Source organism: Ptychodera flava, chromosome 16 (assembly GCF_041260155.1).
Source record: "Ptychodera flava strain L36383 chromosome 16, AS_Pfla_20210202, whole genome shotgun sequence".
In the NCBI taxonomy this organism is placed as follows: Eukaryota; Metazoa; Hemichordata; class Enteropneusta; family Ptychoderidae; genus Ptychodera; species Ptychodera flava.
The window spans coordinates 37,768,029-37,785,393 of NC_091943.1; the positions used below are offsets into that span (position 1 = coordinate 37,768,029).

At 36.8% G+C, this 17,365-nt stretch overlaps 2 protein-coding genes across 4 annotated transcripts; one reads left to right on the plus strand and one right to left on the minus strand.

Annotated features, from left to right (window-relative positions):
• Positions 1–24: 24 nt before the first annotated feature.
• LOC139114768 (palmitoyltransferase ZDHHC12-B-like) lies at positions 25–9,356 on the plus strand. Its single transcript, XM_070676670.1, has 5 exons — positions 25–468; positions 3,122–3,261; positions 3,640–3,774; positions 5,584–5,750; positions 8,708–9,356. Exons 1-5 carry the CDS (start codon positions 357–359, stop codon positions 9,027–9,029), a joined length of 876 nt encoding a protein of 291 aa, XP_070532771.1. The 5' UTR covers positions 25–356; the 3' UTR covers positions 9,030–9,356.
• On the minus strand, positions 8,681–17,231 carry LOC139114764 (putative enoyl-CoA hydratase). Of its 3 annotated transcripts, none has more exons than XM_070676663.1 (8): positions 17,093–17,231; positions 16,121–16,283; positions 15,074–15,232; positions 12,443–12,647; positions 11,276–11,402; positions 10,768–10,872; positions 10,462–10,608; positions 8,681–9,849 (listed from the first exon to the last, which is right to left on the minus strand). In XM_070676663.1, the coding sequence occupies exons 1-8, from the start codon at positions 17,108–17,110 to the stop codon at positions 9,811–9,813; spliced, it is 963 nt and encodes a 320-aa protein (XP_070532764.1). In that variant the 5' UTR covers positions 17,111–17,231; the 3' UTR covers positions 8,681–9,810. The 3 variants fall into 3 exon arrangements, with proteins under 3 accessions (XP_070532764.1, XP_070532765.1, XP_070532766.1); XM_070676664.1 differs by having other exon boundaries at positions 10,768–10,868; positions 11,272–11,402; XM_070676665.1 differs by lacking the exon at positions 17,093–17,231 and adding an exon at positions 16,888–17,052.
• Positions 17,232–17,365: the final 134 nt, after the last annotated feature.

A 17,365-nucleotide genomic window follows, 5' to 3' on the forward strand; every position in this document is an offset into this window, starting at 1 on the left:
AATGCCGATCTCGCGTTATGAGTGAACACGTACGTGAGTTGCCGAGATTTGACTTACGTGTTGAGAATTCGCGGAAGAGAACATTGTCGAATATTGTGAATTTGTCTATCTTGAAGTCAGTCGGATTCAGTTCTCTTGTTCTTTCTTGCACCTTGTACGGTTTATACATTGGGGTAAAATACTTATCCCGTATTTTATTGTCTTCTTGCTGATGGAAACAAGTATCGATGAGATAGTCTTAGTTTACCAAATGTCGCCTTGCGTTGTTTCCTAAATAACAAACGCTTCGCCTGGTTGCAATGCACGTCGACTTGCGGGATATCTTCGCAATATTTCATTAGTACGCTTACTTCATCATGGAAACAAGAGGAAAGCTATGTTGGGAGATAACTACAGGTATCTTCATTAGGTCGATGCACTCTGGTCTAACTCTGGCTGTGGTTCTCGTATTATTTCTGAAGGAAAGTGGTAAGTCGTAATTTGATACGCTTGACCACGGTCCCTCCTAGGCTGCAGTACAGTAGTAGTTCGAGGTTTTGCATAGGTATTTGGGTCCCGGTTTTGCCGTCCGATCCAAATACCCAGGCGAAACCTCGAGCCACTGTACTGCAGCTAGGTCCCTTCACGAAGGGACCGTGGGTTGACTTGGGCATGCAACATTTCAAGCTTTAGGACTTGAGCATGGTTGCCAAATTAGGCTGTCCAGCAGCTTCCGGTGCATCAAGTCCATTTTCAGGTCATATGAATATCATGTTGTTCTCACCATCTTTCTGTCTACCTCCATGTTCTCACAAACACTGAGTTACTATAATAACTTATGATGGTTACCCGTGGCAGACTGTGTTGTAAATCATAATACCAAAACCATGTTAATTAAAGTGAGAACTTCACCATGTTTCGATTTTAAACTTTTATTGCCCCAAAGATTGTAGTGTTTCAACACTATAGGGCCGTTCACATTAGCCAAAAAAGACTAGGCCCTTGTCCTAGCCAGGTTCGTGGCCGACCAAAAAAACAGGTGTGAACGGTTCTGGCCGGCCACTGTCCGGACAGTTTCTGTCCTAGTCGAGAGGGGTGGTTTGTGGCCGACCCAGGTCTCTGGCCGAGCAGTAAACAGCGTATGTGAACGCGTTTTGTCCGACTCAGGTCCCAGTTGACGCCCTCTGTAGTTGACATGCAGTGTAGTCTTTGACCTATTCGACGATTCAGTATCATTTTAGACATGGCGAGTCGAGGAGTCAACTGGGCTACGGAAGAAATCAAGTGTCTTTTAGGCATTTGGAACGAAGATATGGTGAAAAATCTGATGGACGGCACGTCAAGGGATCGAATCGCCTACAATATCATCTCACAGCGTTTGTCAGAGCATGGGTTTGATCGTAGCCCAGATCAATGCAAACGTAAGATGAAACATTTGAAGTCCGAATTCAAAAAAGTTTCTGATAATAATTGGACAAGCGGTCGGGGAAGAAAGACCTGTATGTTTTACGAAGAACTTAGCCAGATTAAGGGCAGCAGACCTGCAGTAAATCCCGCTGCAGGCTCGGTTGTGGACAGTTGCAGTTTAGGCGAAGAATTGCAGCGACAGCGTTGAACGTAATGTGAACGCTGACAATAGATTAGCTTATCTTCTCACATTCTGCCGGATTAGTTCTGGCCGGCCCTGGGCCTAGATGTGAACCCCATATATCTCGCATCTGTTCACTTCCATCAAGTAAACATCCTGAAGTCAATATACTGACTTGACAATGACATTCCACGGATTAAGCATCCATGACGTGATATGTTACAGTCTTTACTCTTGGACAATATAGTAACCAGTTCCAGTTCAGACATCAAGCCTACAACAGTGTCTGTCCCTGTGTCCATACACATCGCACACACAGACACATCACAAAGATGCGATGTAAATCTTTATTACAAGCACGCAAGCAACACACAGACACATCACAAAGATGCGATGTAAATCTTTATTACAAGCACGCAAGCAACGCATAGATATTATTAAATGCACCCAGTACGTTATTATGTACATTATGTACCTAATATTATTGTTGTTGTAATTTTATAAACAAAAACATCAGATTTAGAACCAAGGAGAGTGACAAAGGGGTGTTTGTTGTTCTGTGATTGGATTTGAATTGAGTTCTGTCTCAGTGTTTAATGACCTGCAAGCTCAGACCTGCAAGTTAATCCAAATTAGTATGATTTTCTCATACCTCCATAGGTGTTGCAGGTAATTTTATTGAGTTTTACCTTGAAAATATCAATTTCGGTGATCAACCTGGTTACTATGTCCAATGTCAATAAACTACGAAAAAGAAGTCCTGTTGTTTCTAGCTCTATATTTATATGGAAGGTAATGTTTTAATCACAGTCTGGTGGATGGAGGGACTGTTAAACTAAATAGCATTGTCATTATTATACAGAAAGACATGAAATTATGAACTGTTTTCCGAAACCAAGCTTACCTGGTAGGAAGATATTCATGATTAATCACTAGCAAGATGGCTTCATTTATAATTATAAAGTATAAGCTATAACTAATACTTTTTGCTCCTGCTATCAAAATAAGTGTCAACTTCATGAGTTTCATTGTATATCTACATCCTGGCAGTCCCTTTAACCGAAGGACTACCATATATTTTAAGCTATTATCATCATGTCATATTTCTAGGTGTGGGAATTTTAAAACTCTGAGGCCAAAAAAATATGAATTGTGCTGTTCCGATAACATGGTTTTCAAAAATAGGGTAGGTTGGTACGTGTAGGTAGGCAGCAATTTTTTCACAAAACATTTTTGTTTTTAAATACGATTTTTCAAGGGTCAGGGGCAGGGCGATTAAACACTGGCCACAACTTTTCCAGAAAAATGTATTGTGCATATGTAAAAGGAACAAAAACGTAACAGACATCCTCGTTCAAACAAAAATCAAATGCCAGGTAATGAACGCGTGATTTTGCAGGGTTTGTCTTTCTTATTTTTACTTCCACTTTTATGTAGCTCTAAAAGTCTAGGGTTGGCAGTTAAAAAATAGGGTAGGTTGGGTTATCAGAACAGCACAATTTGTTTTGGCCTGAGGATACATCATTTATACAATTCAATTTCTCTTTCCAACAGACATAAGCAGAGCTTTGCAAAGTGGAGACTACTTTCTTCCAGTATTGTATCTCATCTGTGTGACAATACCTGTGATTCTTTACTTCATTGCCAGTCTTATCAATCCAGGATATGTAGATAAAGAAGATTTACCAACACAGGTACACGTTACTGTCATTATATTATGAAAACTTCTAAAGCAAGTTCCTAATCTGTTCAGATATATTTTGTAAAAATAAACAACAACAACAGAGTAATCTATATGTATGAAAAGTATATCATTTGTGTAGTCTTTCACTGTCCTCCTGCCTTGTCAACATTGCCCATCAATATCAGTATAATCATGGGTTGAATGGAGATATACATTGTACAATGTATGTGGAGGGACTGTGACTGTTTATACCTGTAGTGATACTGTTCATCTTTGCACAGAAATCAAGGCCGCCTCATGGTGTGGAACACAATGATATTGTTCATTTTTGCACAGAAATCAAGGCCTTGCAATGTAAAACACAATGATATTGTTCATTTTTGCATAGAAATCAAGGCCTTGCGATGTAGAACACAATGTTATTGACAGTTCAGATGCTGAAGAGGACACATCAGAAGTCTCTAAAATGTTAGATTCACCAACCAGGGTTACACCGAAAAGATGCTCTTACTGTAAAATTTTTGTGAGTATTACTTTGGTATTTCAAAAGTGCCATCCGACATGAATTAGACTGATATCAGCTAGAACGCTTACAACAGCAGCACTACTGTATGTGGTATTGTATTCACATATGTAGAAACGCTGGTTCAACGTCCAATGCAGGGATTGGCAACTCTTCTTGATATTATGTCATATTGAATCTAAAGCTAAGCCAGTGGTCTAGTATTTGTGATCCAGTCTAATTTATCTTTACCATGCCACTGTTAAAATGTATCAGTAATATGGAAGATGTTAAGGTGGTTGGAAATGCTAGAGCGTCAGTTATAAATTTCAACAAAACTATAAAAATATAAAAGTAGTCAACATTCTCTGTGGAATAAAAAATCTAGACATTTGGGCACAAAGGCATTGCAGAGTTATAGCCTGTTAAAACTTCTGAAAAACTGACCAAATAAGAAGAAGTTGGGGAGTCCTTAATGTATTAACTATGGTAGAGGTCCCCTAGCTTTTAATAAAATGTTTGAAAAGGAAAGGTCATTATTTGCTGTTTTTCAGGAAAGTTGACAAGGCGGTGCTGGCATTCAGAGTGAGTGACTGCTATTGTAAATGCATTTGTAGATTGTTTGAGTGTCAAAGAGGTGTCAAAAGTGAGATTAACCAAAAAACCTGCTCTATGACTTCAAAAGAGGGTGCAAATATGACTTGTTTTCAACATTTTTGACAGAATAACAGTTTTCCTACATAATTGTATACCAATTTAATCCAACTTTGAAATGAGATATGGACATGGAATTTTTACAGCCTATTAACAAGGTTACAGATAAGATTTGTACGGCACAATTTTCCTGTATTTGAAGTACTTTTTGAAAAATCACATTTTGAAATTTGAAAGAATTTTTAATAATTTTTTGATATATAAACCCATATAAAATCATAAAAACAAATTTTATTTACAAATCCTGCCGTACAAATCTTACAATAAATAGTGTCAACATATTTATAACTAATTTGGTAATATTAATACTATCCAATTATTATTAATTCAAAAATGTAAAAAAAAATATGAAAAATTAAATTTCAATATTTACTGGTGTCATATTTCAAAATCATGGCTGCAAATATACAATTTTATATTCTTTGGAGAAAATATTAACTAAGGGAGTTATCCTGAAAATTTGAACGAAATATCTTGATTCTAACACTTGAAATTTGACATTAACTCTGAGAAAAGAATTGGTGCAAAAATAGCCTTTCCAACCACCTTAAGCAGAGCTATGGGTGGTACATTTAACTTCACGTCAAGGTCAACAATGCTAGTGTCAGATATAGTGTTTGTTTGGGAGGGTACACAACCATGAAGACAGAACTGCCTTGTTTACTCTTTTAGTGACATAAACAAATCATCACATAATTTGAGATATAGGAAATTTCCTGTATGAACACTTTCTAGTACCATACTTGCAAAGAGTTTGAAGTTTTTGAAAAAAGTAACCAAACTACAGTCTCCAAGACCAAAAAAAACTTTATAATTCAGTGATCTGAAAGATAGATATGTATCTCTTCTTGCACCAAAATGTCATAAGATATTTCATTCATGAAGTCATGTCAGTCTTTGCATGTGGAAATGAATGCTACAGATCCAGTTGTGCACAGAATAGCATCTGTTCTATTACACTTGCATATAGAATCCTTAGGTAGAGTTGCAATTTGCTGGCGCTTACCTGTGATGTAGTGTCCATTCTGTGTTCAATGTCGCTCACAACTGTGTTTTCAAAAGTCCTTTGGACGACTAATTGAGTGTCACTGCTGATTTCTGCCCCATTTATTTCAGCAACCAATGCGAGTAAAACACTGTCGAGATTGTGGGAAATGTGTTCGCCGCTTTGATCATCACTGCCCTTGGCTTGACAACTGCGTTGGAGAGCGTAATCACAGATATTTCTGGTTATTCCTCCTAACAGAATTTGGGATTATAATATGGTCAACAGTAATTACTTGGTATGTATGTTCATGTTTTTTAGAACAGTGTTCTCCCCAGGCCATTTTAGCGTAGCGGTCCCGCTACGCTTTCGCCTCTCCCCGCTACACTTTGATTCTCCCCGCTACGCTTTAAAATATTCCCGCCATCCTTTAGTTCACACGCCAGCGCTCTGCGAAGCTACCAGCTGTTTGCATGCATTGTCTACACATTAGCGCTCACTGCAACTTTCAACCTGGTGAAAGAGTGGAAGGTGTGAAGTATGGTATGCGTCCGATAACTTGTCCGTAAGTGTTGAGAGGAACGTTATAACAATAGAAGAATCGGCTGGGTTGTTCACAAGTTTTCATTCTACAACGACTATTACGACCAACAAAGACCTTTAGTCGGTATACATCGAGGACAAGTATTCACACTCACAGAGTTAGGCGGTGTAGCACTAGCGGGGCCTTTGATCACATTCCCATGCTTTGATCAACGAAATGGACCGCAAAAGAAACAAAAGAAGCAGTTGACTAGTGAGGTTGATTATGATTTTACAACGATGATCTTTTTTTCTGTCCGAGTACGATCACGATCGCGATCGAGTTCACATTGCATAAATTCCAATATGGCGGCAGCCATGTTGGCCGACGTGTTTATAACGTTTTGGCCAGAGGTCCATATATCTTTCTTTCATGAATTTGACTTTGTTTGTACCGTCTATTTACTGTCTGTTCTGTGCTGTTTTGTGTCTATGTTTACAACTATTGTCTTACAAATTTTGACCTAGTGTTATTGGATTATGGATTGGTATGATTGTGATTATTTGACATTGATCCTGGCGTCGCGTGTGGTTCCACTCTGACACGTTCTCAGAAAGATTTTACACCTGATTTTCGAGTGATTCTAGTCGTACTTAGTTCATGTCTAGTGATCATCTTGGTGGTATTTTTAAAATCAAGAATCGAACGACGATGTTCAGTGGCAGTGGTAGTTACGCCGGGGGGGAGGGGGGGGGGGGGGGCTGGTTGAAATTGATCCCCGTGATCAAACATTATTCGCGGTGTTTGTCGTTCAAAAATGATCTAAAACTCAATTACCTTTTAATTGTGTAAAGCTTAAACTTATGAATTTTCCTCTTCGTTGGCAATTTTTGACAATTTTATTAGCAATATATGTATAAATGGAACTCCAATCAGACGAACCATATCTTGCTTTCAATCTGAACTTGCTGTTACTGTTTGAATCTTCTATTTTAATTGCAATTGTACTATACTGTGATTATTTATTTAAGTGTAATAAAGAGTTTCCATGATGTTCAAATTGCATACTTGTGTGATACCATTGCATTTTGTTGTGAGCGTACATGAATGCGTGGGTGCATGTGCAAGCTTATATCCATATGCAAATATAAATTAATGATATGCAAACGATTATGCAAATTAGCCGCTACGCTTTTGCTTGATCCTGGGGAGAACACTGTAGAAGTAGCTGTAAAGTCTTCATAAAGTATACTGTATTTGCCGCATAAAGTATACTGTATTTGCCGCATAAAGTACACTGTGTTGTAGCTGTACAGTTATCCTTTCTAGTATTCTTTTTTGTTGCAGATATTTTGTGTTGCAGTACACAATTTTGATTTGCTTAACATGTTGGACACTTAAGTGACAGGCATTTCCAATATTCTGGTACATATTTAGGTCCTTTATTTTTGTGTCTCTCTACATGAGAATATTAAAACGTGTCAAGTACAGAATTCTTGAAGGATAAGTAAACTGAAAACTGAAGCACATGCAATGTTTTTGTTTTGATGGATACTTTGGTATTACCATTTACACATTGAAAATGAAGCTGCAAGTATGTTAGGAATTCCACTGCACATTTGTCAGTTGTTCTCTTACTCCATGGCTAGTCTAAAGAAACCGGTCTATTATAAGATATTAGAATTGTGTATGAAAATTCATCTTGTTGGGATATTGTACAACACTAAGTGGAAAATTTTACCTCCATAAATTTTCGGTGAGTTTTGAAGTGGCACACCACATTCATAAGACTAGTCTGAATCATTCCATTGACATAAAACATGTTATTAGATCCTAGACAAAGATCCACGTTGGTTTAAACGAGATGTGAAGGAGGCTATCTACGTACGGGGCCCTGCAACCATCCCTTACTAAAGACGGGAGGTGTTGTCATTTACCTGAGATCTACACCAAGATTGTCAAAGCGCATGTGCGCTCTGACGTCATCCAGCATTAGTCCAGCTGATGAAGGACACAGTGGTTGTTCTAAAATTTCTGGAAGTAAAATTTTCCACTTAGTGTTGTGAACCATAGTTTAACTTAACTGGTATATTAGAACTGTGTTATCCATTGAGTGGAGAAGAGGTTGACTGGGTACTTGTACCATATGTATTTTGCATGATACTATTGCTCTTAGTCCTAAGTATGTAAACTGTTGGATAGTGTCGATGATATTCAGAGAACCATCAGAAATGTTGTCTGTGACACATTCTTACACATGTTATGCTATATACATATTGTACTAGACAACATTGGCTGCATTTTACAATGAAATTTTTACGTCCATGGCGTAATTTGTTGCAAGCTGGTGAAATGTACATTGAACAAGTAACCCGTCACAACAGGCGATTTTTATCCTCAAAATTCAATTTCAGTTTTTCACCAGATTTAACTCTCTATCTTCTGTTAGAAAATCATTAGCAATTCCAGCTTTTGTGTGGCATTATTACCAATTGTTTATCCATGAATATTCTTGGCAGGCCACTGGGCATTGTTGTGCATTGTAATACCGGTATGTTAGCTCATTCTGCCTAACAACAGACACTAACCTGGTGCAAAAGAGCATGTTGCCCCTGCCATAAAGCTGTGTTCATTCATGTAACCATAATGAAATACTCTGCTTCCACACTTAAATCAGTCATCTCCATATTTTTGCTTACAAAGTGACTTACAAAGTGACTTGGTTCTTTCAGGAAAGCATTTAAATTCCAACACGACTGGAAAGACTGGTTCAGCTACAACATCTTCTTTGTACTAATATTTTGCATCTTGCTGTTTGGACTTTTGGTCACTGGACTTTTACTTGGTTGCCATAGTTTTTTGATTGCCACAAATACGACCACGTGGGAATTCATGTCTCGGCAAAGGATCCACTATTTGAAAGAACTGGACACTGATGAGAATCCTTTCAATGAAGGACTTGTGAAAAATTTTCTGAAGTTTTTGTGCTACTGCACTATTAGGAGATGGGAGTTACTGTACAGCAGGCAAGTCAACGACAACAATATTGTTTGACTTGCAGATTCACCATGCATGTGTTTACAAATCAATGAGCTGTATCTGTGATGCTGTGTAACCAAGCTACATGTTCAGGATAGGTACTGAACCGTACAAACAGTTCATTTGTTGTTTTCAAGGTCACAAAATTTTATTTTCCAACACATGCTAACAACACAGGGTAGATCCCATCATTCGGTGGTGTAACTGAACTTGATTTGGAATACTAGTTTGTCATCCTCTATACATGACTTACAAGTTCCGCCAACAAAGTCTTTCTCTAACCATGAGATAATCACTGAATGATGTAAATTTGGTTCAGTCAATAAATACTAGAGAAAGTAACCTACCAGTGTGTGTGTTTACTCATTTTGCAAACGGCTTTCTCCGGCAATCATTCAGTACTAGTGGCCACATTAGGGCAATGTCAATCGACTTGATATTATTTTAAAACGGGCATCTATCTACAGCATCCAACAAGGATGTATCATGTTGATTTGTTCAATCAGTTATCTGCAATGCATTTTGAAGCCAGCCTGTGGATGGCTTTGTGAAAAGCAAGATTTTGAACTGTATTGTGTAGTAATATATGTAGCCAGTAGATTGGTATAATCATTTCACACAGACTGAAACATAGAGCACTTTTTTATTTGAACTTGTGTTTTCCCCCAAAGAGCTCGGCATGTCATAGAGTTCTAGGACGCAGTCATATGTACACTGACATCAATACTAATCCTGTGTGACCAAGGTATCCATTTCACAAATCTGTGCCAGCCTTCTTCACATCTTTGTGGAATTTTCAGAGTTTAGAATTCATATGAGACCATGGTGTTTCCTCCTTTGTAAAGAAGAAAAAAAAATTGAAAACCACTTTAATATGATATCATACGTTAATTTATATTATGGTAATATCGTTCAAGTCAGTCTGATTAGGACTGTTAAACAAAAACAATATATTCATGATCATGGCAGACCTGTTCTATTCAAAAATATTCTGATTTTGTTTGTTACTGGTTGGTGTTTGCTTTGTTTTTTTCTGTACATATGAAAAATGACTGAAATAAATTTAACCTGGCATTTTGGATGTTATCGGGATTACTGGGAGGGGTGGGGAGTTGCAATTGTCTTTATGCAACTTTACACTATGCAGAAACATCAAGGAATAATGTGTGTGCTTGCTATGAAAGGACTTTAGTGTTAGTAATATGATGTACATGTAATTATCGGTAATGGTACACATGAAAAGATAAAACAATGAGTGTCCTATATTTCCAGCATTTGTGCTGTGACCAAATACTCAGTACAAGAGATAAAAAACACTGACTGTCACTAAATACTAATATTGCGGAAATATATTTGCCAATTAAAAAGTCACGCAGAGTGTCACATACAACACGATGAAAGAAACGAGTCCCCAATCCATTGGAATATACAACACATCAACACTTACTCCAGAGTCTCTCTGTAGCACAGGTCTTTTGAATCCATACTTGGCAGCTTGCTTCTGGAACTCAACGCCTTCAGGTGAGTGTCTTGTCATACCATCAAACAGAGTGGCCAATCTCTGTGTTGGTTCCAAGCCCATGGATTCTACAGCCTTGAAGAGAAAGTTTAGGACATACTGTGTAAAGCATTGATATATCAGTACACCAAATTGTATCCTTCCATCAGCGGTCTCACTACATGTGTGCAACAGCTATGTTACATATTTCCTACCAAAGAAAAAATGACCCATTGACAGGTAGTACAAACATACCTGATTGATGACTTGTTTTTGAAAGAAGAGTTGGTTACTGGGGACATTCACCATTCTCTTTGCTAGTCTCTCCACTTCATCGTCCAATTGCTCTTCTGGAACTGCCTTCATCAGCAATTCAGAAGGTAAAAAGCATATTATTTTGTCACCCAGATGATAGTACTGGCAGTAGACTATACAACTCATCATGTATTTTGATATTCTAGACATTCATTTACACAATTTTTTGTGTGCTACCTTACAGTTGAAAATTTGAAAAGTCACATTGCCCATTTTCTCAAGTTCAGTAGACTTTATATTTTTGCCTTTATTATGTGATTGAGCATTTGACTTTGGAGGGAGAATTGGCAATATTTTTATTCATTAGCAAAGTCACTTGTCAATAGCAAGCACTGTGGAATGGCACGGTGCTATTAAACTAGAAGTCTGTTTACAGTCAACAGACCTTGGAAATAAACGTTCACAAAAACGAATAATGAATCCAGAGCTTAAGTTGACACTGACCTACCTTGAGAACAAGTCCTATTCTGGCAGCTTCTTTGCCATCTATCAAGTCACCAGTGAACAACATCCTCTTGGCTTTCTCTGCTCCAATTCTGTAAACCCACATTGCTGTAGTAGGACAGCCCCACACCCTGCAAACAGCAAACTACTGGTATTTGCAGATTTATGATGTACTTCATAGTAAGATAGAATGTGATTCGGGCACAGATATTCAGATTTTCAGATTTTGCCAACACTTTTCTGGTCTACTGCTTGTTGGAGTTCATTTTAAAGCTTTTGGACTAAGAAAAAGTATCACCTTGTCAGTTTTTTTAAAATCCAAAATTTTTTTTTTCCCATAAAGTATATACAGGGATAGCAGCCAATTATAATTTCAAATATCGATAAACGTAAGTTACCGGTAATTTGTTTCTCTGTACTAAACTTGCCACAGTGACCCTGACTTTTTATTCTTGATTTAGTCAGAGGTTGAAAGTTCTTCTGAGGAAAGTTTGAGCAAAAGTTAAAGTCTTTCACTTTCAAGGTGCACACTACCTTAAAGGAAACATGAACAAGGAGCTTTTTCTAATATGGCGTTTTGATTCTTTCATTATTGGTTGTATTCTATAAAGCCATGCAAGACAGGATCCTAGGACCTAACTAACACCTTGTGTCAATAAAAATGACAAGAATTTTGTCCTCTTTGTATTAATTGCTTTACCTTGAGAAGTTTGACGATGTTAATGATGTCTTGTTAAATATATTTCTGTATTTGAATTTCAATAATAAGATGTGGCCAAACCGTAGATTATGGTTTATGACATCTTGTATTACATCAGGGTTGAGTTCCCATTTTTTCTGTTTTCCAGTACTTGAAAAATAACTGAACAGGTACCGACTAGTGGTGACAGCATGGAATTGTGAAAACTGTTAATTCACCGCACCTTTACCAGTAAATGTCTGTCAAAAATAACTTTTTTGATCAGTTTTACGTAATCCATGCATAATTACAAGGTGGAATGTTGATTGACTCTGGGTATAGTTCTGAGCCCTGTTTTAGCCGTTCACCCTAATTCCCTAATATGCTGGTCCACCAATCATCATTGATAACAATGGATTTAGGCCAAACCATGATGATGATGGTGAAGACGTAAAAGATGTTAGAAGACTAGATATATTACTATCATCATACCTTGTAGGAGGATAACCAATCTTTGCATTCTCAGCCATAATAATGATGTCACTGCACAATGCCATGTCTGAACCACCTGCCACACAAAAGCCATGAATTTTGCAGATAACAGGCTTGTAACTTTTCCAAAGCCCCATAAAAGCTTGTGTACAAGCATTGGCTAGCTTGTAGTCTTTGTAAGGGTCCCATGGCATCTTCTGACTTGCTGCAATGGCCAAAAAAAAAAGGGCAAAACCAAACTTTTATGAGAAATTTTAAAAAATGCATATTATAAGTCTATATTTATATTTATGTATCAAAACTACATAAATGTAGAGTTTGTGATGGATGTCATGATTGTGTGAAAATCATAATATTACAATCAAAGTTACTACTCATAAAACCTTAGGAGTGTGATTACATGTAGTGGTTTAACGCTCACTTGACTTGATCTATACAGTAACCCTTACATCACCTAGGGTGAATTCATTGTGGTAATTCCCAATATACTATTTGTACTTATATGGTAAGGCTTGGCCCGTGATGCAGCAATATGCACGTTTGAAAGCATTGATGAGTCTCAGAATGAACTTGGCAAAGAATTTAGTCGGTTGTTTATGTACGGTGCTAGAATTCAGGTATTGAAGACGTGATTCAGAAAACACAACTTCATAGATAAACACCAGCTACAGACCTACAATGTTGGCAGTTCCTCATGACTTTTTAGCTCATATTTGGTTTTATATATAAATACCAAAAAGAGCTTATATGATGAGTCTGAGTGGCGTCTGTATGCCTGTATATTTGTGGGTATGTATGTGCGGATGTATGTCCGTCACACACAAAGGCTCCCATACCGCCAAAGCTACCGTCTCAGTATTTGGTGTACAGGTAGATGTAGGGGTTGAGATGTGAATTTGTTCAAATGAACACATTAGTGTCAAAAATGTGCAAATGAGGCAAGAAAAAGGGAAATACTGCAAGTGTGCAGGAGTGGTGGCAGTGAACTGAATCAGCCCACACATCTGAATAAGAGGATTTTGACCTTTAACCTATTTGTATGCAGGGTACCTATTATGTTCGGGAGTGGTAGCAGTAACTGAAACAGCTAATTGGTCATTTCCTGTCATTGTTTATGAACTGTGACATATTAACAGATCTGCTGAAACCATAGATGTCTATTTTTGTACATCCATGGTTGAAAGATTCTCTGCTATGCATGTTGCTAAAGTTGACCTTCAGTACCTAAAGTTTCAGACCTTATTTACTTTTGTCATTCTTAATTTTCTGGTTTAAATATTTCTTGTTGTTTTTCTGGTTGTACTATGCAGAAATTGTCATAACATCAACGTATAATTTTCCTGCACTGAACAGATAGAAATAACACTTATTGTTGATCTTTGGTATGTACCAATTCTGATCAAATTTGAGCGACACCGTATAATTGCGGTATTTTTTAACAATTCTGGACTAGAAGCATCCAAACCAATTACACTGTGAGTGGTTTTATTAATACTTTTAGCAAGGACTCTTGAAAATTTAAATTAGGTGCCCATCAAATAATAAAAGACAGAAAAAAGGAAATAAATTTTCAGTCAACATCACTTAATAGTCATTCACAATTGAACCATAGGTATATACCAATATAAAGAATTAGAAAGGAAGTGAAAGCCTTATTATCATCCATACAAAAACTGTTGGGAAGATTTGTGTGCTGTATATTTTCAATTTAGAATCCAACATAAACACGGTAGCCATGGCAGCTGGGCTTGCTTTCACTTTGAAATTGCTGCTACCTGATGAAAATTGAAGGTGAAATGGTACAAGCAGCAAAAAACAGACTCTATGAGATGCATGATGTGCTTTACCAGGTATATTATAATGTCAAAAGCTACTATAGTGAAAAGAAATTTTAAGATCATCACATTCACAAAAGATCTTTGGTTTATGGATTATCATGATTATCATTTAAGTGCCTGCATGGTTTCAGTCCTCCACTCCCCCTTGTACACACTGATAATGATGATGGTTGTCATTGTGTCACTCTTGACATCATTTCTGTGTTTTCAATATCAAATTTAACATCTGGTGTCTTAAAGTCAGAAACAAATCATATACTGAAAAAAATCAGATCAATTTGTACATTTTCTTAGGGGGTTGGTGGTGTCTAAGGGGTTCACAGCTTATGCATTTTGATACATTATGGTGAACCAACTGATTCTGTATACTACATCACATATTAAGATAGTAACAAAATTTGTGACTTTGACCCAAAGTGTGTAAAAGTCAATTTTTCTCAGATCTTTGCTTTGAACAAAGTTTTCAGCAACACTTTTAAATCAGATGTCATGATTTAGTATTGGTACATGTATCATAACAAGATACATATGGCATTCTGGCAATAACTTATTTGATCCTTGATTTTCTTTTTTCATGTTTAAATGTCATAGTTCAATATTGAAACAAAACAACAAAACATAAATTACGATGTCATCCTTATTTCAGCATGAGTTTACAACAAAGAAGATAAGTAAACTTTGTTCATTTCACACTTCACTTATAGCCATCATAAGCCATATGGACCGTTTTCTGTTTTACGAAGACAATGAGTGTAATACAACGATTGGAAATTGTATTGTAATTAATACATACCAAGTGATACCCCTCTCTCTGTCTCTGCTAACTTCTTCAGGTCATAACCAGATGAAAATGCCTTTCCTTTACCAGACAAAACAATAACTTTGACGCGGTCATCATCATTGGCCAGTAGTACAGACTGAAATACTTCTCTCGGTGTGTTCTCATCGATAGCTGTTATATCACAGACATTTTGTACATTGTTATTGATAATACAATATGCTAGGTATATATATACATTGTACACATGTACAAAGTATACAGTAATTCACAATAAACTATTATGTAGTGTATGTGTTATACATGTACTATGTTTGCATTATTTACCTCGACATAAAATCCCCTTTCAAACTTTCTTTTTTGACCTCCATGGTATCATCTGCATCAACAGTGTCTTGTTTTTCACTGGTACAGAGACTGAACGATTTGGAAACTTTGATGAACAAATCCTGTGTTCTAAATGCCTGGGGTCACAAAATATCTTGTTCAAAGAGGTAATTTTGCATTTCAACATGAAGTCTGGCAATTAACAAACCAGTGACTCAGAGTGACCATGGACTTGCATAACTTCATTGTATTAGTTTGTGCACAGGACGATACCGTTGGTAGAAAACTAAGCTGTAACATTCATGCAGTCAAACACTATTAAATTTTAGCACATATGCCAAAATACAGAGTTGTTTACTGCCCTTTACAAACACTATGATTGTCTTTTTTCATAATCTATTGTTACCAGAACATTGGATCTTTTTTACTGACCAGTGAATATATGGGTATTTGTAATTATGATTATCATTGTGAGAACTTTTGTTTAGGCAGGTAGTTCATAATTAAAACAAATGATCAGGAACTCATATGGTTCCAATACTAGCTTTTATATAGTTGCCTGGCATCAAGAAAACTTCTTGTCCTGATTACACAGTGCAGCTTGTCATCACTTCAATATGCTCAGTGGCTGCGAAATCTAAATTCTCAAAAGAATTGACATATTGATTGATATTTGCCTAAAATAAAAGCTGTACGACGATAAAAAATCAAGTTGAACACAAATATTATACTTACCATTGAGTACATGAGGTCTGTTCAAGGTGATATAAGCCACTTTATCTTTGGTGGTGTACTGGACACTCTTGAACTCATCAGGGTTGATAGATGACAGGGAATACATTATTGTTCTTCTGAGCACAATTGGAATATTTAAAGAGCTGACCTGCCTACAGATTACCTGCATTGGAAAATAATATGCAAAGGACAAGATGATATCAGCTGTATAATGCTTGGTTTGCACTGTTCAGTTATAGATCTTGATGCCACAATTGGCCATATTCATGACTCAAGAATAACGTTCCTGTGTTCCAAAGTTCACCAGACTTTGAATGATAAGCACCTAAACATCCAGTATCACAGACTTCTGTACTTTATTGCTTTATAATAGCACTTTGTTTAAAAACACAATTTTGTATTTTCTCTTGCAACAAAGTGGTGATTTTCAAATGTCTATATCACCATCCTAGTCACCAGAGAATAAAATATACTGCAGTGATTGTCATATAGGGGTCTGTTGTCATTGTCAAGTTTGTATAACTTATTCCTTGAAATTGACTGTTCTCTTTTTTGAAGATAATAGCAAAGTCTGATGAATTTTGCATTTATTTTGTTTCTCTTAACACTTGCTGTTGTAATCTGAAAGCATGTCAATAACATCAGGATTCTATCTCAATGATAATGGTCATTAAACATAGAAACAATATCTTTTGCAAAGTTGTAAACTACATGTAGACTGATCAAATCCTTCAGCAACTAATGTTAAATTTAAATGCAATACTTACAATGTATTCGTGTCCATGAAGAGTTACAGCCACAAATGTTCAACAAAGATGAAAATTCATGTATGCAATGCTTATTATAAGTTCACGTAACAACTGTGAGAATGGAGCATGGCTGGCAAAGAGCTCTCAGTCTGACAATTTTTCGGTCACAATTCACTGCAGAGGTCGTGGTGTGATATATTGTACTTTGAACCAAGGGACCTACCTGTCCAACCTTAAACATGCCTGTACATGTGAATTCTGAATCCCTGACCTGTACAAATGGCACCTATAGCTACCTTGCAAACAAAAACCTGGCTTTACTGTTCTGCAATGGACGTTGGTCACCCTAAGTACAGAGTTCATCAAACTGTTATGTAAATGGCGCTTGGAGTGACATGACCTATATTTTTGAGCTACCTAGCTTACTTTTAAAACGATCCTATGTTGCAGTTAAAAATTACTATAGAAGGCAAATGCTATTAATGACACATGAACA